General features: G+C 40.8%; 1 protein-coding gene and 1 long non-coding RNA gene across 3 annotated transcripts in view; one reads left to right on the forward strand and one right to left on the reverse strand.

Annotated features, from left to right (window-relative positions):
* CYP39A1 (cytochrome P450 family 39 subfamily A member 1) overlaps window positions 1–11,350 on the forward strand; it is a 65,103-nt gene extending 53,753 nt beyond the window's left edge. For both annotated transcript variants that reach the window (XM_073810649.1, XM_019950005.3), the window contains 2 exons: window positions 8,086–8,173; window positions 10,829–11,350. In XM_073810649.1, coding sequence (XP_073666750.1) covers window positions 8,086–8,173; window positions 10,829–10,900 — 160 coding nt within the window. In that variant the 3' untranslated portion in view covers window positions 10,901–11,350. The remainder of the gene's footprint in view (window positions 1–8,085; window positions 8,174–10,828) is intronic.
* Window positions 11,351–14,491: 3,141 nt separating this feature from the next.
* Window positions 14,492–18,155, reverse strand: LOC141279725 (uncharacterized). The gene is made up of 3 exons (XR_012334432.1): window positions 17,910–18,155; window positions 17,637–17,719; window positions 14,492–15,361 (listed from the first exon to the last, which is right to left on the reverse strand). It is a non-coding gene; the product is annotated as an uncharacterized lncRNA (long non-coding RNA).
* Window positions 18,156–20,983: the final 2,828 nt, after the last annotated feature.

Consider the following 20,983-nt stretch of genomic DNA (forward strand, 5'->3'; position numbering starts at 1 on the left):
TCAGAGGAGCACAGAAACCATTGGCGAAATCGCAGTCATTACTTTCCCAGCCATTTCATTCTGACACTTCATTATGAGGCTAAGATTTAAGTCTGTCAAGAACAGAAGCAGCAAATTCCAGAGTGATTTTTTTAATTTATTTTTTATACAGCAGGTTCTTATCAGTTATCTGTTTTATACATATTCGTGTGTATATGTCAATCCCAGTCTCCCAATTCATCCGACCACCATCACCCCCCCACCCCCGCTTTCCCCCTGTGGTGTCCATACGTTTGTTCTCTACATCTGCCTTGCAAACCAGAGTGATTTTTGATACTTAGGCCAAAGTGCTTCTAAAATAAAACATGTTCATTTCTGCTCCAAAAATGCCAGAAAGGACCCTCTTTTCCTTCATTTACCAAATAGATCGCTAGCCTCTCAGTCGTGCACAGGACACCTGCACAGGATTTGTAGCTGGTGGAGAGGAAAAAAGGGCACTTTGGGCTGGGTATCTCCCCACCACTTTTTTTTTTTTTTTTTTCATGGGCTTTCTCCCCTCATCAGACTGAGTTACTGCTCTTTGATGAGTTTGGTCTCTTTGTTTTTCAGAAAGAAGTTTCAGCTCCTAGGAAAAGAGGACTGGCATTAACACTGTGCTATATCACGGTTGCCCATGGGTTATTATCTCTCCATCGTTAATGTCTTCTTCTTCCTTGCTAATTGCTCTGATTTTCATTTGGAGATTCGTGGGACGCTGAGGTGCTGATTCCGCCCCCAGCTCTATAGGAGTGAAGCACTGTTCCCTAAGCCAGTTCTCACATCCCATCCCTAACCCTCCCTCCCTTCCCATAGTGATTGATTTTAGTCTTGCCTTGTGTTTCAAGCAGTACAATTAACTACCAAGTGAAAGCTTCTGTTGAGACTTCTGGGTCAGAAATAATCATTCCCTGTAGGATGTGAATAATGAAGCACTTGGCCCCAGAAACTTTTGAGACGGTAAAAGCAGGATGAAGTTGTACCATAGAGCAGAGCAGCAGAGGCGAACTGGCTTTTTGGTAACATCGTTGAGCCGTTGGAGTGATCTCTGCCTGAGGCCAGCACCAGCTCTAGGTTTTTCAGGTACATAAATCGATACAGTCCCTTCAATACAGAAACCAGTCTAATGGGGTTTTCTGTCACTTGCAACCAAAAGCGTCCTAAGTAATAGATAATTTCCTTAAATGCAAAAGCTTTCTTTCAAGATCTGTTGAACTCCATGAAATACTGTATTAACATAGACTGACCACATCAGTTAATAGCTTTCTAAATGGCCTGGGCTTTGTAAGGGGGTAGAGTTTCATTTACTCTGGGTATATCACCAAAGCAAACAAAAACAAATGTCACTTCTTAAATTTTTCCTCCTGGAGGGTCTAGAATTTAAGATATAGCACAAGATCAATTCTATTTGGTGCATAATTCATCTTAATGAAGGCAGTAATGTTCCTTTGCCCTTTTCTTGAATAAGAAGCTTTAGAAAGAGGTATCCAGCGTCTAGCTCGTAGTTCATACATAGGGGAGTTTTTCTTCTAGGAGGATCACCGTTAAAATAATCCTGCCTGCCCCTCTGAAAAGCAGTGACCTCAGAGACAGTACTCCCACTAGGACATGATTCTCATCTCCCCAGTGAAACAGAAAACGGTGTCTCAAGTCCAGAAGCCCTGAGGTCCTCCAGACCTTTCCTCTTTGCTTCCTCAACTGCTTTCTCTCCAACTTGTCCTCCTTCTAGATACGTCCCATTCCCTTCTCTTCTCTTTCTCACATCTTTTCTTCTTTTCCTGCTCTTCCAGTTTACCCTAATCCTGTTCTTATTTTATTCTGGATTTGCTTCCCTGTGCTCACTCTTCCAGATTTTGCCCACACCATCATTCCCAATCAAACGTTTGGTGCCCCGGCCATAAAGTTTCCTGTGTAGCTGAGGTATTCTCGGTAATTTTAATTTTGTGTGCTAAAACTAAAGGTTTGATAAACTACATCTTTTAACTTATTTTTTCCCTTTCTGCTTGTCAAGTGCCTCTAGATCAGTGATTCTAAAGTATGATCCCCAGACCACTAGTAATAACATTATATGGAAACTTGTAAAAAATGCAAATTGGGCTGCCCTTCCCCAGAACTACTAAGTCAGAAAAACTCTGGGGGTCGACCAAGCAGCTTGCATTTGAACAAGCTTTTCCATGTGATTCTGATGCATGCTAAAGTGTGAGAAACACTGGTCTAGATTATTTTGCCTCCTGTCTTATAGGCTTTTATTTTCCTATAAGATTTCTTAAAGGGGATGAGGTTGTGGGAAAAGTACTTCCCCTTTAACTTGAATAGCCATGCTTCAATGAAGGATGTCTGTGAAAGTATGTCTGTATGCTGCCTTCTCTGAATTCCAGGGCAAGACCATTCTATTTTCATAAGCTGCAGCTGGTAGCAACTAGGAATATACTTCAGAGCCCCTGCTCCTGGTAACAGTGGCAGTTTTCCAGCCCATGCTGGCACTGCCCTCGATGACGTCTAGTAGGAAAAAAAAGAGAGAGATTTTCTTTTAAAAAGGGATTCAGTCTCAAAATCTAGACATCTAATACTAAAGTCCTTTCTTACCGCTAACCCTAGCATTCCGCCTGTACTCTCGGTTTCTCTTCCATATCTCACTGATCTCCTAGGCCTGGGCTTCTGGAGCCCCCTTTGCTCCTCCCTCTTCTCGGCCTGCCCCCAGGTGTCTACTCCCACCTCCTAAACCAGGTCGTCATGCCCCAGATGATGTCATCATTTTCTTACCCTTCCCCCAGCTGTATTACCTCTTCTTTCAATCCATCTCACTCACTACATACAGATGAATTTTCCTTAAATAATTAGCTCTAATTGTCACTTTCTTGTTAAGACTCTGGCACCACTGCCTGCCAGCCAAACTCATCAGCCTAGGACTCCAGACCCTCCAAAAATTTGACACAAATACATCTTTCTGCACATCTGGGAATGCCCACCCCAGAGGGTCTACCAGTTGTCCCCTGATTACCGTGCCCATCCCTCCCCTCACTCTCACTCTATACTGGGTCTGGAATGCCCCTACTCAACATGTCTACTTATTGGAACCTGTCCTTCCATCCAGGTCTAGCTCAGGTGTCACCTCCACATAGAGTTGGTCAACTCTGGGTTACACGGCTTGCTCCAGACCCCACATCTCCAAAGCCCTTCTGTTTCCACATGTATCTTACATTGTTACCTTTCCCATCTCTCCATGTGCATTACTAGCAACGTGAGGGTAGAGGCCAGGTTTTGTAGGACTTTGTGTTCTGTGTAGCTTGAGCATTTATTTACCCGTGGGGAAAACACACAAGTACTCAGCATTTAAGGAATTTTCAGCATGTTTATATTTTAATGAGCTTTATTTGTAGATGTGTAATGTTCTTGCAAGTGTAAAAAATACATATTATAAATAATATGCCTCATTATGTTCACTGTTTTGACATTAGAAGTATTAAGAGAACATTCCCAGCATGAACACGGCTCAGCTTGCTTCTGAGGCGCTTTTGTAAAGATACGGGTTTATGAGGCTCGTTTTCTTTGGAGTGACGGAGCTTTTAATGTCACAGTTACGTATGTGTTAGTCCCTGATGTTTTAGACATTGAACAAAATTCAGTAACCTGGTAAAGGCTTGAAAGCACAATTCATTTTATTTTATTTTATTTTTTTCACAATTTATTTTTTGCCATTGCAAAAATATGAACTTTATTTCGTGGATAATTTAGGTAATTCTGCTAGACTATCCAAATATTTGGATTTGGAGAAAATAAGAGTTTTAGCACATCTTACTTTATTATCTGTATTATTAACTCAGCTTACTTTTTTTTAACCAGAATATCAAAATGTTTAGAAATGATAGTAAATGTAATATTAATAGTTATACTATTTCAATAACTAATACTAATTTAATAACTGAACTAACTTAACCCTCAAAAATAAAAGAAGAAAAATACTAAAGCCTCACCATGCACACAGTGTTAGTTGGTCCAAAGCCTGAACTATAGTTTTACCTTAAAGGAAATTCAGTTTTCTGATTTTTAAGAATATCACAGGGACTAAAGTTAGTTAAGGAAATGCTTACAGGTTCTAGTGGAAAACTATTTTAATGAACTGATAAACATTAGCTCTATTTCTAATCAAAACATGCGTAACGTTTCTAAAATAGTTCAACTTGTGCTCTTAAATAGCTTAGGAACTATTTCTTGTTTACATGACTTATTTGCGTGATAGAGGAAATATTCATTGAGGGCCTCTTATGTATAATAATGCTTAAAGAACCTTCATTTTCACATATAAGTATAATTTTTCAGTACAATTTATTCACAAGGTCTGTTGTATTTTCAGGGTCAAAGTCCCAACACTGTCACACGACACACTCAAGCCCCTCGATGAGCCAGTTCCTCGTTTCTTCCTGCTCGGTCCACTCCATTTCTCATCACCTCACCTTCTACAGGGAGTAGACAACTTCCAGGCCCCTAGGCATTCCACGGCCCCTTCCAAGTCTGCGCCTTGGTTACCCTCTGAGTGGAGGGACTTCTTCCCTGCAACAGCCCCACCTACCCTGCCAAATGGTCCGTTGTCCTTATTGCCGGCGCAGTGCCTCTCCTCCAGGGACTGGAGAGGAAGGATGCCAGCCACCTTTTCCCCAGGGGGCTGAGTTCAGAGAGCACTCCCGTCACGGCAAGCTAAAGTTAGAGAAGGGCTGAAAACAGAGTTCTAAGAAAATAGCATTTGTTTGGATAAAGGAGGACCTTCATCCAAAAACTGTTTTATAATTCACAAATGCAAAATTAGCAAGCACTTCTCTAGTGCTGCCAGGTAACCGCTGAATATCGGGAAGTCACTGCTTATTCTACCAAACACAAAATGTCAGTTTAGTGAGCTCATCTAATTTACTTCTAGGAAGGGTGCTAAGGACTGAGAAGGACTGGCTGTTTTATGCAAGCGGGAATGTTCATGTTTCATTTTACACGTGGGTGCTCGTTGCCACCTTTCCCGTTAGATACGGAATTCACGGTCTCCATGAAACGCTTTCTTCACAGGACTTTGGAGATAATCACTCTCTTTTCATTATCCTACCCCTTTGGCTACTTCTTCTCAGGCCCCTTTGCTCACCTGCCTCACATTTCTAACCTCCAAATTTTGGGCTGCCCCAGGGCTCTCTCCTCAGATTTCTTAGTTTTTTCTATTTAACTTGCTCCCTAAGTGACTTCATCCTATCCCTTGGCTTTCAATAATTGTCTGAATAGTGATGACTCTGTATGTATATCTCTTGTACCTCCAGCCCTGACTGAATCCCCACCCAAACACCAGGCTCATCCCTAGCCTCCACTCAACATCTCCACTGGATGTCTCCAAGGCACTTGTCTGGAGCCAGCAGCACTGAACAGGTCCAAAAGTGAGCTCCGCAAGTGCTCTTCCATCGGCCTTCCCCACTGCTATATCCTTGCGTTTCCTCAGGCCAAAAACTTGGAGTCGTCCTTGACTCTTTGTGTTTTCCACATCTGTCATGCAAGCCATCAGCCATCCTACAAAGTATATACAGACGCTAACCATGACTATTCCGTCATCCTGGTCCAAGTCACCACTTTCCATTGCCTGGAAGATTATGATGGCTTCCTAATCAGTCTTCTAGCAGCACATTATATTTTATTCTCAATGTAGCAGCCAAATGATCCTTTTTAAAACTTAAGTCAAATTTGTTTAAAACTGTCTAATGGCTTGTCTCACAGAACAAAATGAAATCTTTAATGTGCCCGTAAGGTTAAGGTGATAGTCAGTCATTCTGTAGAGAATCTGAAGAATAAACATTTGGATATATCTTAAGGAAATAGGACATGGTGTGCCCATCACAGGCTGCTTTGAAAAGCTCAAGTCCCAAGGACAACCATCATGGCCAGAAGTGGACATCCTAATTTGTTAGAAGTGTGACAGAAACTTAGTTGTGAGAGATTCTGAACCTGCAAATTAGCAAAATTGCTTTTTATTGGAATCGCTGCTAACTTTGATCTGAATCCATAAAGATTGGGATGTTGTATTTCATGGACATTGACACTCAGTTGGAATGAATTATCTTTAGCATTTCTAAGTAGGCAGGATTAAATTTACATCACAAATATTTGTGAAGAATTGATCTGGTATCCAAGTAGGTCCTAACAACACCTGGAGTGGTCCAGATTTCATTTGAAATAAAATATAGGCAAGATGTTTCAAGAATACCAGCGGGAAGCAAATCTAATTATCTGATATGAATAGCAGATCATTCATGTTCATTCATTCACTCATGCAATCAACAAACATTGAGGATTCAGTGATAAATAAGACATGGTTCCTGCTTTTGTGAAGATGGTAGTCTATAAGGGGAGACAGACATGAAAACAATTAACTGTAATAGAGTGGGCTTGTAGGATAAGGGTGTTAGTTGAGGGATGTTAAAAGTGCCACAGAAGCATAGAAAAGGATGGAAAGGTAAGGAAATTGAATCTGCTTTATGGAGACATCACCTTCCATCATCTATTCATCTATTCAGTCAACATTATTAGGCATCAGCAGAGCCCTCTGCACTGTGTTAAGGCCCAACAATATAACCCCAGGAGAGGGATGGCCAATAGGCAATCAGAGTTCAGTGCAATAGATGCAAAGGCTGAAATGTGCCCTGGGAGCCATGGAATGGAGAGGAGGGACACCTCAGCCCAGAAGCAAGAGACCAGGCAGGGGAAGGGCTTGCAACAGAGAACATCGCCATTCAGGGAACTCAGGTATGCAGTGTGGCAAGAGCACGGGTTTCAAGGAGGAGCTATGGGGGAGAAGAGTCTGGAGAAATAGGGAGGGAGCAGATCTTCAAGGGCTGGCGGTGTTCCCTGTGGCATTTGGAAGGAAATGAGAAGCATTGACAGGTGGTATGTGTGTGTATGTATGCATGTGTGTAAAATGAGGAAACAGTGATAGATTTCTGTTTTAGAGAGTTTACTCTAGTGGGAGAGTGAAGGATAGAGTGGAGAGAAGTGACACTGGAAACAAAGCAACCAATCTGGAAACCCAGGTGATTCAGGAATCCAGAACATAAATAGATGACGAAGACCTACACTGGGGAGCAGTGGAGGGACTGGAGATAGGGGATAAGGAGAGGGACCGGGGAAACATTTGGAAGATAAAACACCTCGGTGCCTAACTGGACAGGAAGGGGAATGGAGAGGATTGGGTCTGTGATGATGAACAGTTTTCTGATGTTGGACCAATCGTACTTATTAGGGACCATTCCCCCTAAAATGGTTTGCCTTCCCTAAGGAGAGCTCAAAACAACCCACTGGCATGCCAGGAGATGTAGCAGAATTCCATTTACCCTTTTCTCGGTTTTTAAATTTCTATGTATACGTGTCTACAAAGTCGACAATAATACGGTTGTATGCTATACAATCTATAAATAAATGGTTATCAATATATTGCAGAGTGTGCTCAAACATTTTATTATGATCAAAAAACTTGGGGACTGAGTGCAGGATTACAAAAGGAAAAAATTTGGTAGTTACGGGGAATTTTAGGTGCCTACAGAACATTTAGGCAGTAATTTCCAGTGGGCAATAAGGGTCTAGATCAGACAGGACTGTCCAATGGAGCTTTCTGTGATCATAGAAAAGTTCTAAATACGTACTGTTCAGTATGGTGGCCGGTAACCACTTACGGCCATTGAGCACTTAAAATGTGGTGAGTGCCACTGAGGAACTGAAATGTTTTATTTTGATAAATTTGAATTTATTTAAATAACAGCCGCATGTAGCTACCGGTTACCGTATTAGAAAGGACAGATATAAAACTTAGGAGAGAGACCTGGGATCTCATTCATTAAGTGCTTCCACTGGCTAAGCATTTTACATACATTTTAAAGCAATGTGATCATCCCAACTACCCTTCTTTACTCTATCCTTTTAATAGTAAAAGTTTATACTGCAAAGAAGAGCACGTTTGCTGTGAAATATGTGTAATTTATAGATATTCTTTATTGGTAGATATTTATGCATCTTTTACAACCAAGCACCAATTTTATTTTCTTTTTCTTTCAGGTGGCTGGCTCTGTTGGAGATTCAAATATTTATTATTTTAATATTGTATTATTATGACTGTAGTCTTCTAGACCCATTGCCAAGACAGGTAAGTGTTTTCAGAATTTTGAATAGCATGACTTTCTAATTTGATATAAACTCTAACTCTTTGGTTTTCATTACTGGGGATGAGCTGACTGATTTCCTCACTTAGACTCATCTTAACAGATGATCTCTGCAGACTGAGAAGGTACTCCCTTAATTCCAGGTCAATTCTATGTGCCCCATTATCACAAGACCAGGACCTAATAGTAGCATTTCCACCACTTAGTGTTAGGAGCTCCTCAATGAATTTACCAATTTTAACCCTTTTCTCAGGGTAAAATAGACATGGCCTTGATGCTGGGCTTGTTTCCCTAGAAAGGCATGTCTCTGGGTCCAAAAGTGAACCGTGAGTTTTGGAGGCAAGTCAGAACCCTTAGTCCATTTGGAAAGCAATGGCACAAAGGGAATTAACCCACAGTAGAAACAGTGAACATAAATGAAAAGGCCATGACCTTTTCTGACCTCTGACCATTGGATATCTCAATCATTTAACTCCTCTGTGTTGCTGTGGTTCTGTTCTCTTAGACCAATGGCCCTCAAACTGGTGTGAGCATCAGAATTACCTGGGATGGGGGGTTGTTAGAACATGGAGTCCTGGGCCCTAGCCCTAGAGTTCTTGATGAGTATATCTAGGGAGGGGCTTGAGAATTTCTATTTCTGACAAGTTCTGGGTACTGCTGATGCCTCACTTTGAGGACCACTGTCTAGGAAACAAGGGAAAGTTCCATTTAATTCCAAATGTTTGGAAGTCCCTTTGAAAACTCTGGATAAAAAGGTGTTATTTAAACTGAGGGTGAAGTGGAGAAATTAAGTATTGCAACCTCAGGGCTATTCACATAGCATTTTGTGCTATGATTTACTCTTGATTATTAAGGGCTAATATATGGAGGGATAAACTCTTGGGTGACATTTCAGTAGAAATTCTGTAAGTGTATAAATGACACAGAACATATTATATTACTCACACATATGCACATTTCAGCACTTTGCCTTGATTTCTTTTACACTTCTATTTTGAGTACGAGCAACAGTGATAAAGAGCTCTCAAAATCTGATGATGAAAGGGAAATCAAAACACCCTTCACAAAGGTTTTCCTCTGAGTACAGTTTTGTTGGCAAAATGAAGATTGAGGCCAGGGTTTACAGGCACCAAATACTAGTTTCTGATCCTCCGAGTTAGATGTCACAATTTTGCCCACGACTGACTCAGCATCGAACTATTTTCCCACCAGCAAGAAGACACAGGAATGCCTTTTCACATTAGAAGGATGTCATTTGTCAAAACCATGTGACACCGAACTCTGGAGATCAGTCATTTTGACCAGATCCTGAGGCAGGATTTTTCCCAGCACTTTCTTCCTAGCTAGGAGTTCTATTAGTTGTATTTATTATACTTTTTTTAATTTTAATTTTTTTTGAAGATATTCACCATGTATTTCTTCTTTAGGTCTTTCTTTTTTAAAATTTATTTATTTTTATATTTATTTTTGGCTGTGTTGGGTCTTCATTTCTGTGCGAGGGCTTTCTCTAGTTGCGGCGAGCAGGGGCCACTCTTCATCGCGGTGCGCGGGCCTCTCACTATCACGGCCTCTCTTGTTGCGGAGCACGGGCTCCAGACGCACAGGCTCAGTAGTTGTGGCTCACGGGCTTAGTTGCTCCGCGGCATGTGGGATCTTCCCGGACTAGGGCTCGAACCCGTGTCCCCTGCATTAGCAGGCAGATTCTCAACCACTGCGCCACCAGGGAAGCCCCTATACTTTTTTTAAAAAACATACATCCTATTTCTGTTTGGACCCTACTAAGAATATTTTTCAAAGAAATGTTACTTCAGTTTGTAAAAAATACAAGTCTGAGAGAATTCTCATCTCAAAGGGCATTTCATTTCACAGTTTCTATTTTAGAAAGATCAATTAAAATTATTTAATTATTGGACTTATGTTACCAAGTTGTGAAGAAAGCAGGTGATCAAAAAATACAAGAAATGACCTTCCAATTACCAGGCTCTTGTAGGAGGGGGATGAGTTGCCAGGGCATGTTCCAGACACTGTGTTGTCAAGTGCAGGGAAATCACAGGACTTGGAAACCAGCTCCCCCAAAGGAATATACTTGCCACAAGAGCAAAACCCCACACACATTCACCCCTTGTTCATAACCAAGACATAACATAACGTATCAAGAACATCTGGAACCACAAAAGATCCTTATGGAAAATTGTGATCTTAGGTCCCCTGTAATAGTGGTTCGCACCACCAACACCATGTTGTCTTATGAACATCTATAACATGTGGCATAGAGGTCTCACCCAGCGATTATACATGAAGTGTCACAGATTGGGGGCCAGGAATGTAGAAAGAGCTTTTATTAAAGGGTATCCTCTTTATCCGGATATAAAGTGAAAGGTGGGTGGCAGGCCCATAGCACTGGGGTATGTGAAACTGTGAAGAGGCTGCTATTAGAATAAGGGAATTGCCTCCTTTGCTGTCCCTTGAACGGAAGGCTAAAATTGATGCTTGCCATGGAGAACTCATCAAGCAAAACCTTCCAGTCTTCCAAACCTAAACTCTGTACGTTTCAGGAACAATCACATTGAATAAACTTTAGGTCCAAACTGTTGGCTTATGTCCCTTAACTTCTATATTTTCTGCATTTCTGCTTTTAGAGTTCTCTCCATTTGGTGGGTGTCCAGCAGCCGGAAGGACAATGCCGAATTCAGTTTAAACAAAGAAAATGACGTCTGCTGGGCCTAAGGAGGGCCAAGGCCTTCTTGGAGGAGTGACTGCCCCCCATCCTCTAGCCTGGCAGCACCGAGACCTGAGTTTGACTGAAACGTATCACTTAATTTTGTTTAAGGATTTAGTTCAAGACAAGGTCCAGATGGGGTGTGTGTTTGGTATCTCACGAGTAGACCAAGAATCTGACATCACTCTATATCTATTGATATAGAGACCCCAATAAAGGGTTTGTAGAAAATGTTTCCATGATCCAAAAAAGAGGCACTTATTAAGAAGTTGGAATTTGGTTTCATGCATTACTGTATCAAAACTTTAAATAGAAATAATGTCACTTGAATGAAAATTTTACTATATTAAATTTACTGTGAAGACGACATACTTAAACTTCTATTTTGTAAAAGGCTAAAAGTCTTAGACTCTAAAAAGTATTAAATAATGATTTCTGGAAATTTTCTATTTTTCTTAATATGATTCTTAACTCTAGCAATTGAAATTCTTAAACCGCTATTAATATAACTCTTTATTCAACATGTCTAACACTAAAAGTATGAATAATATGATAGCTTTCTAACACCTGTGAGGTCAGGGATCATGTCTGACACTCATTTCTACACTCAGCTATGCCTAGGACAGCACCTTCTCTATAGGACATACCCAATATATGTTATGTTGATTGGTGTACTGATTTGTATTTTAGTTAAGATAAAAGGACTCCTTTGACTCAAGGTGTTTGTAATTGTAGTTTGAGATAATATTTTTCCTAATTTATAGAAACTCAAATTAAATGATGTGTCAAGGCAAATAACAACTTTTCAATCTATTACTTAAGACTTTTGCCTGAAACACTTACTATGAAATCCAGAAAAGAAATCCTATCATGTTCAGGGAAAATATATGATACTAATAACAGCATGATCGATGATGTCATGATTTGTCCTCTAACAGTCAATGAAATGCCGCCTGCCTCCTTGATTTCACAATAAGTAAGTTTTGGAGTGCATGTTGTCCTCTGGATTATTTGCTCCCCTGTGCGAGAATTATCTGGTGGGGTGGATAACGATTGCTTAGTCATCTATTTCCTACCAACGAGCAGATGACTCCCTAGGAGAAAATTAAGTACTTTGGAATGCATTAACTCTCCGGGACTAATACAGTGATTTTGAAGCTTAGCTGGCAGTTTACAGCGTAGCTTAGCAGGCGCGGAGGTCTGGAGACTGAAGGGGCTAAAGAAAGCAGCTTAGAATCCACAGGAGATCTGAGAAAGGCAGACAACTACCTGGCCGGTTCTTCTAAATATGGCAGGTGTGTTCCCAGGGAAGGCTTGTTCTCCCCCAAGCAGCTGAGGCCCACAGCCATACACTGTATTTGCGAATAATAAACACTTGAGCTGAATTTGCAGACCCTCGGGTCAGTGTTTATTTCCTTATTATTGCTTGGTAAGGATGAACCTTAGCTGACAAGTTCATGCACTTTAAAAAAACAGTGCAGATGGAGGAGGTCTACTGACCTTTGAAATGATACATGGTGAGATGAATATACTTGGAGGTCCCTATTTCTTTTTATTTCCCTAGCCTGGGTTTCTATATTATGTATATTAATATAATGTATATTCATATATATATATGTAAAAATACATACATTGGTATACATTTATATGTGTTAACTTGAGTTTTCCAGAAAGCAGAGTCTGAGACAGACTTGTGTGCAGTGCAGATAATTGATTTGAGACGTGCTCCCAGGCGGCAGAAATAAGGGATCGGAAAGAATACACCATACTTGAGTTACGTTATCAAGGTAGATGTCCTAGCGCCTATTTCAGAGGACAAGCAATGAGGGGTGGGGGGACCACGTTCAAGCGTGGGCACGTGACGGGTGGCTGGAGCGCTGGTTAGGTGACGAGCATGGAATTCTCAGTGTAGTTTTGATCATGTTTTAATACAAATGTGAGTTCACCTATATGCAGAACATCCTTGTGCAGGTAGCCGTCATGGCATGTGTAATAATTAATAGTAACCCTCTTTCTTCTCTTGTCCCCCAACAGGCAGGGGCACAAATTATAACTTCATTTTTACCTGGCAGCCTGAAACAAGGAAGAGTTCACGTATTTACTGACAGAATTGCAGAACTAAATGGTGGTGCCCTTGGAAACTTGTAATTAAAGCAGGAAATGTGGAAGGAGGGGCCATTAAAACTTAAATTAGGAAGTCACCTGCTGAAACGTAAGTGTAAGCATTTAGTTAGAGTTTTGTACTCATGAAAAGGCACGTCCTTTCAAGATTTTAATGTGGAAAAAAAAGGAAGTGTCTTAGTCTATTCGGGCTACTGTAACAAAATACCATAGACCGGGTGGCTTATAAACCACCGAAATTTATTCCTCACAGTTCTGAAGGTGGGGAAGACCAAGGTCAAGGTGCCAGTATGGTTGCGTCCTACTAAGACCCTCTTCCTGGTACAGTCAGTTATTTCTCTATGTCCTCACGCGGTGGAAGGGGTGAGGGGTCTCTTATAAGAATAACCATCCCGTTCATGAGGGCTCCACCCTCGTGACCTAATTGACTCCAAAAGGCCCCACCTCCTAAACCATCAACTTTGGGAGGATTCAACATGTGAACTTGGGGAAGGCACAAACATTCAGACCATAGCAGGAACTAATCCTCCACAGTTGCTTAACTTTCCAAGTAGAGTAGTAGAGGTCTAGCTACATATTTTGCTCTGAAGGAGGGCCCTGGATAGCACTTGGAAATGCAGATGAATCCTGCTCTTGGGGGCCCCGCATCTCTTGATGAAGCAGCCAGGAGCCTGGGATTGTCTCTGAGAGCATCCACACAGGAGTGGACCATGACACCTGGCTTTCATCAGCATAGCATCTTTTGTTTTCAAAATGTTTTTAGAATAAATGTCCCCATATTTCTCCATTAATGTTGGGTTTGGGTAATTAAAATGAACTTATTAGAGTTTTCTTGTTAGTTTTTAAATCTTATTTTTTGGTATTTTAATTAATGGCTATGGGTGGTTACTGATAAGGGTACAACTTCTATAAACTATTTATTTTCCTGATAAGATGTCTATTACATTTCTAGAAACCAATAATGTGGGCTTCTATCACTTGAGCAATTACTGTGAGTCAGGCACTTTGCTAAGCCCATTTCACTCACCCACTTTTATTCTCACAATAATCCGGTGTGTCAGGGTGGTTTCTGTTATTATCATCCCTGTTTTACAAATGACAGAAATCGAGCTTGGAGAGACTGGGTGACATACTTCAGGTCACCCAGCTAGGAAGTGGCAGAGGCAGGATTTGAACCCAGGGAGCCTGGCCCCAAAGCATGTCCTCATAACACTAAATAGTGCTACATCCTTCTTAAAGAGAAAATTGTTACCCACCAGAGACAGCACCATTGACTTTGTTGTCATCATAATCTACACTCTGGGTTCTCTCTTAAGTCTTAGGGAAAAAGTGGCTAATTCGTTGTATAACCTACATTACAAATGGAAAAGGACTCCTGTTGTATGCCAGTTTCCTTCCTCCTCAGCTTCCTTCTCTGAAAGCCCCCAAATACCGCCCCCTCCTTGTGAGAATTGTGCAGTAGACCAGCCTAGGATGAGACCTAGCAGATGTGAGAGGGGCCATTCACTCTTTGAAGAAAAATATCTGATAAAAATGCATCTTTTTAGTGAGGGCATATAAATGTAAATGTTGAACAAACGTTATAAATTCTAACGCTATATTCTAGCATGCACTGTCTATTCACAGCAATGAGCTTTTTTTTTTTTTTTTTTTGAGCAGTGTTTTACCTTGTTCCTTCACAAAAATAGCCCTGGTCATTAGAGACCCAGTAGGCCATAGAGTAAGGAATATATATGGATTTTTCTCTTCTGGCAGAGACAGGAACTAGATGAAATCTGAACAGTCTTAGTTCAAGCTTGGTCTTCAGGTGACTTGGAATTTGCAGAAGAAATAACCTTTGGGGAAGGTTATTAACTCATGTAAGAGATGTTGAACAATTATTTTGAAAAGCACTTAAGGGAAGGGGAGTGATGTTTACTTCAGATGCCTGTAGACTCCCCTTTGATTTTTATTGCTGTCGTTGCTGGAGGGGAACATGTTAGAATCATAATACAGAAGGAGAGAGATCAGCCCAACATCCTGGCTTTGCTGCTTAAGAAGCTGAAATCCAAGTGGGAGAAATGTCATGTTACGTGCACTTGTTCGATGTTCCATGACTAGCGAAGACAACCCTCTGGGTGAGGTGGTTTAAATGAATGATTCTTTGAAGACAGAAAAAATGGAACAAATGAGTAAATTCCCAACTTCTTTTGGCAGCAAAACTTTTCTTCCTACAACACATTAGTTTATAGATCTCCAGGACAAAAGCAGATTAAAGCTGATAGATCCAATTCAGCATTTAGTTGAGTATACTTCATTGTTTGCAGAATGCATTACACACCTCCGCAGAGCCCTAGGGGTCAAAGAAGCACATATTGAAAAACACTGAACTAGATAAACCTTGAATGTTAGGTGCTTCCCCAAATTTCGCAGTGTCTTGACAGTTTCACGGGGTCATGTGACCAATTGGGGCCAATGGGATATAAGTAGAATGATGAGTGGCGATTCCAAGCTGAAGAAGGACATCAGGATATATACTGTCTTTACGTCCCTCGTCCCCTGATGTTGCGATGGAGGAGACATGCAGCAACAAGAAGGCAGAGCCTCCACCAGCCTGAGACCCTGAGTGTCAGTGAGGAGGAGAGAGCCCCTCCCATTGTCTGCACTGGCTGTACAGCGTGAGCAAGAGACACGGATGTTTGCTAGCACAGCATAAACTAGCCTATCCGAACAGCCTCAGAAATGGAATTCTCTAGTTCCTGTTCTTCTTTTTTTTGCCTTTAGTCTTCTTTAATCTCATATCTTTCAGAGGGATACACAGTTCCAGCGTGCTGCATTCCAGCTCAAGGGTGGCAGTGGATTATACTAAACTGACTTCACGGATATGCTATGCAGTAACATTTTTTATGGTCGTAACACTGCAGTCAAAATTATATTTTGGCTGCTGTCCTTTATTTTCTGAGCAATCAATTGGCTTATTAAATAGAAAAGGGTTCCCACACAAAATAATTTCTAAGTGAGTCACATAGGTTATTAACTCGTGTAAGAGACGTTAAACAATAACAACCAGTTTATGTTGAGCACCTTCTGTGTATGAGGTAATTATAGGGAATAGAGCGTAGAGGTTCAGTATAGAAAATTTGATATCCAATAACTTGCATTCAAAATCCAACTCCACTATTTTCTGATTGTGAGGCTTTTTGCAAGTTACTCCTCTCCTTAAGCCTCGGGACTACAGTGAAGCAAATAAGGCCCACTCTTTAAGGTTGCTATGGCTTGAATTCGTACTCCAGTACAAAGTCGAGCCATGCTAAGTACAGACCAAGTAACATAATATTATTGATTGGGTGACTTTAACCAACTCTATCATCAAGACCGAAATTTTCTTTCTGTTTTATAAAAAAAGTCTTATTAGATCACTAATAATTTCTTATACAAAAGTATAAGAACAGGAAAAATATTTAGTTCTATTAGAATATGTTGCTCGATTGAATGGTAATCAGGACTATTATTTTAAATTGCTCTCTCCCTTCATTTAATCACCTCAATATGAAATGTTTGTCTAAAAGCAACCAGGGATTTATTCTTTCCCCTTCAATCTGTTAACCAGCCATTGTGTATTTAATTAATTTGATTCATGGATTGCATTAAATATTTTCCATCACATCTAATGTAATATTCCTTATCTGTTCATTAACACATGAGTCTAACCATAGCAGAACTAACTAGTTTAACAGAGATTATTTTCTTCCACTTTTAAAAGTAAAGAAAATAGCAATTCAAAACTGGAACAAATCCAGTTGATGTCCAAAGCTCTCTGAAGTAGGGGATAGGTAGGAAACTATTGTATAAAAGAAAGAATAATTGTTGTGCTGTGGGAAGATACAAGTTCAAATTCTAGCTTTGTCCTTCAGTTTCGTATAATAATGAGCAAATCAGTTCAGATCTTTGAGCTTCAGTTTCTTCACGAGTTAAACATCATACTATACTCTTAATTCAGAAGACTATGTGTGGGACAGCTGGATTTTCACATGCAAAAGAATAAAGATGGACCCCTATCTCACACCATATACAAAAATAAGCTCAAAATGGAGCAAAGAACTAACTGTAAGATCTAGAAAATTCCTAGAAAACATAGGTATAAATCTTCATTACCCTGGAGTAGGCAACGTTTTCTGAGATATGACACTAGAGGCACATACAACAGGATAAACTGGACACCATCAAAATTAAAAACATCTTTGCCTCAAAGGACACCATCAAGAAAGTGAAAAGTGTGCTATGTGTGCTGTGCTATGGTGTGAATATGTGTGTCCATCCCCCCCGCCCAAATTCATAGGTTAAAAACCTAATGCCCAAGGTGATGATATTAGGAGGTGGGGCTTTGGGGAGGTAATTAGCTTCACGAGGGCAGAGCCCTTGTGAATGAGATTAATGCCCTTTATAAAGTGCCTCTTATAAAAGAGGCTCCAGAGAGCTCCCTCACCCCCTTCCACCATGTGAGGACACAGGGAGAAGTCAGCCATGCGCCATCCAGAGGACAGCCGTACTGGCACCCTGATCCCAGACTTCCAGCCTCCAGAACTGTGAGAGATAAATTTCTGTTGTTTATAAACCACTCAACTTACAGTATTTTGTTCTAGCGACCAAATGGACTAATACAAGATCAGAGAAAATTCTGCAAATCGTACATCTGAATGGGGACTTGTACCTAGAATACATAAGAACAATTCCAACTCAATAATAAAAAGATGACCCATTTTAAAAGTGAGCAAATTATCTGAATGGACAGTTCTCTGATGAAGACATAAAAATAGCCAATAATTACATAAAAAGATACTCAACATAACTGTCAGAGGAATATAAATCAAAATAAAAATGAGATACTACTTCACACCCACCTGGATGGTTATCATCAGAATGACAAGTGTTAGGATATGGAGAAATTAGAATCCTCATAATGCTGACAGGAACGTAAAAGGTGCAGTTGCTTTGAGAAACAGTCTGGCAGTTCCCCAAGTGGTTAAGCACAGAGTTACCATATGATCCAGAAAGTCCAGTCTCAGGTATATACCGAAGAGAATTGAAAACAGATGTTCAAACCAAAATTTTATGCAGATGTTTACAGCAGCACTGTTCATAAGAGCCAAAACATAGAAACCACCCAGATGTCCATCAACAGACGAATGGATAGATAAAATGTAGTATTTCCATACAACGGAATATTATTTGGCAATAAAAAGAAATGAAGTACTGATAAATGCTACAACATGGATGAACCTTGAAAAATTTACACTAAGTGAGATGCCAGACACAAAGGACTGCATATTGTATGATACCATTTATACGAAATTTCCAGAAAAGGCAAATCCACAAAGAAAGAGAGTAGAGTAGTGTTTGCCTAGGGCTCTGGGGTATGGGATGATTGAGCAAGTGATAGCTATAGGGCATAGGGTTTCTTTGGGGGAGTGATGAAAATGTTTTAAGTGGACTGTGGGATAGTTGCACAGCTCTGTGAACATACTAAAAGCCATGACACTTTACATGGGTGGCTATGTGTTATGCCAATTATAGCTCAGTAAAGACTATTTTTAAAAGGCTATTACGGGGAATTCCTTGGTGGTCCAGTGGTTAGGACTCCACGCATTCACTGCTGAGTGCCTGGGTTCAATCCCTGGTCAGGGAGCTAAGATTCCGCAAGAGGTGTGGTGCCGCCAAAAAAAAGGAAAAAGGCTGTTGTGAAAAATAATCAGTATGATAAGCTTAACTCTTAGAACTCAAGGCCCAACATGCAACTTTTTAAATACTCTGTAAAGCATCACAATTCTTGATTCTGAGGCCCTGTTCTTTTGGGCCAGCTGTAAAATCTCTATGAATAATTAATTCGGAGGCCCTTTATCCTCCCAAGCTTCAGAGTAGAATTAGGGATGATATCTGATGCTTAGAAAAACGGGCAAGTGCTCCTCGTCAGCAATGTTGTTGTCCACTGAAATCCCATAACTTCCTGCATTTTCTGTGCCTCGCTCAGCATGGCTAGGACTTTGGAGCCTGTGTTTCCTTCTGCCTGGACTCCCTGGGCCTCAGATCTCCATCAGACTCCGGTCCCCAGGACTCGGCCATCTCACCCCTCACCAGCCTAGGGACCAAGCTTCACTGTGGTGTCCCCGAAACTCACTTCTACTTGTTCTTAAAGAATTGGCCTTGATGGCTCATAAAACTCACAACCTAGCTAAATTTTAAGGACAGAAATGGCTTAAACTTAAAAAATTTCCAGGAAGTGATGAGAAAGAGTTACATTCCATTTTTCTGGTACAGCAAAGAAAAGAACAAAGAGAACAGTTAAATTGCTAGATTAGAGCATTCTGGAGGTTTATATATACCTTGATATAATGATACCATGAGTTACAGATAATAATAAGTTAATGCTAATAATAATAAAAATAAACATACATTAATTGAGTCTTTGTGTTTGGCATGGTGTAAGCACTTTCCATGCTTTACCTTTCTTCTGTCAAGAAGAACAAATAAGAGCGACACTCAGTAAGGAAATATTGATTTTGGGCCTCAGTTCCAAGAAATGTGACAAACTAATTCATAAAATAAGCATCCTGAAATTGTTTACAATACTTTATTGAGGACATTGGCTAAGACACCAGGGATGCTTGCTGTATAGTTGCTTACACTGGTGAAAATAGGAAAGAGCATTTTGCTTTTCAGTTCATTTACCCATCAAAAGAAATGGAAGCAGAGTTTTCACTTAAGAAAAAGAGCTTGCAAGGCAATGTTTTTCTTTGCAACCCTCGACAGAGATCATCCACTGTCTCATGGAGAGAGCCCAGGATAAAGAAGGGAGGGCCTTCCTGGACTGGACAGTGGGGCTTAGAAGCAAAAGCTCTAAAACTGAGTCCCAGTTGCACAGCTGAGTCATGCCTTCTGGGCCTTTTGTTCTCCTCTGCAGCATGAGAAGGCTGGCCTAGACTAGAGAAGCCACAAGACCCTCCACATGCCTCATGTCCTCTGATTGCTCTGCACACACGGTTGTGCAATAAACATTGCATTAGTAGGTGCCTATTAAAGGCAGACTTTGTGGAGTAAATAAGCCCCAGCTATAGGCCTTTCTGAATCTTTTGTCATAAAGGAGATGAAGGGCAAAGTAGCTTGGAGCAGTGGGAAGAATCCTGACTCTAGGCTCAAACATCTCCGTCCCAGTTCTGGCTCATGCTTTTATGAGCTCTCTTACTCCTTGACCTCTCTTGGCCACAGTTTCCTAGCCTATAAAACAGGGATAATGATAATAGCTGCCTTACCCTAGTGTTTAGGACGATTCACTTTGTGAACTCCGTTGCCTATCAAGTATCATACAGTTACGAGATTCAACCATGGTAAAGACATGTCTGGATCAACTTCCCCGCCCCTGTGCTTCAATTTTCACTGTAGCTCTCAGCACTGTTAGACCTAGGAAATGTCTAGCTGTCATTCCGGGGAAACTCAACTGTGCTTTTCTCCAGTAGCTGTAAGCACCGCCCTCTGCTTTTCCTGTCACAGTTGTCCTGACCCTTCCTTGCAGTTTCAGGCAAACAAGGCTCATATCTGAGCCCCACATACTTCATATTCTCCTCGGCCAGCTTGCTGTGAACAACTTCAGTTCTTTTCTAACTTAAATTTTCAAGGTTTCTATCTCCCCTTCTTTCTCTTGTGGAAGAGGCCACAGCGAATCCTGGAACCTTCTTCTCCACGAAAATGCTCTTTGTGGGGAGATAAAGACCAAAACCCAACATACAAGACAAAAAACCTTGTCTAGCCTCTGAGTTGCATTTTCAGCATTCTTTTCCCATGTAGTGTTAATTTGTCATCGGTCCAAAAGGAGAAACAAGTCCAAAATAAAAAAGTAAGGCATTATCCTCCACAGGTCAGGGTCTGAAACATAAATGGAGTACACTTCATAAAAATGTTTCTAGATGAGCCCCCAAACTAC

Source organism: Tursiops truncatus, chromosome 10 (assembly GCF_011762595.2).
Source record: "Tursiops truncatus isolate mTurTru1 chromosome 10, mTurTru1.mat.Y, whole genome shotgun sequence".
NCBI classification, from domain to species: domain Eukaryota; kingdom Metazoa; phylum Chordata; class Mammalia; order Artiodactyla; family Delphinidae; genus Tursiops; species Tursiops truncatus.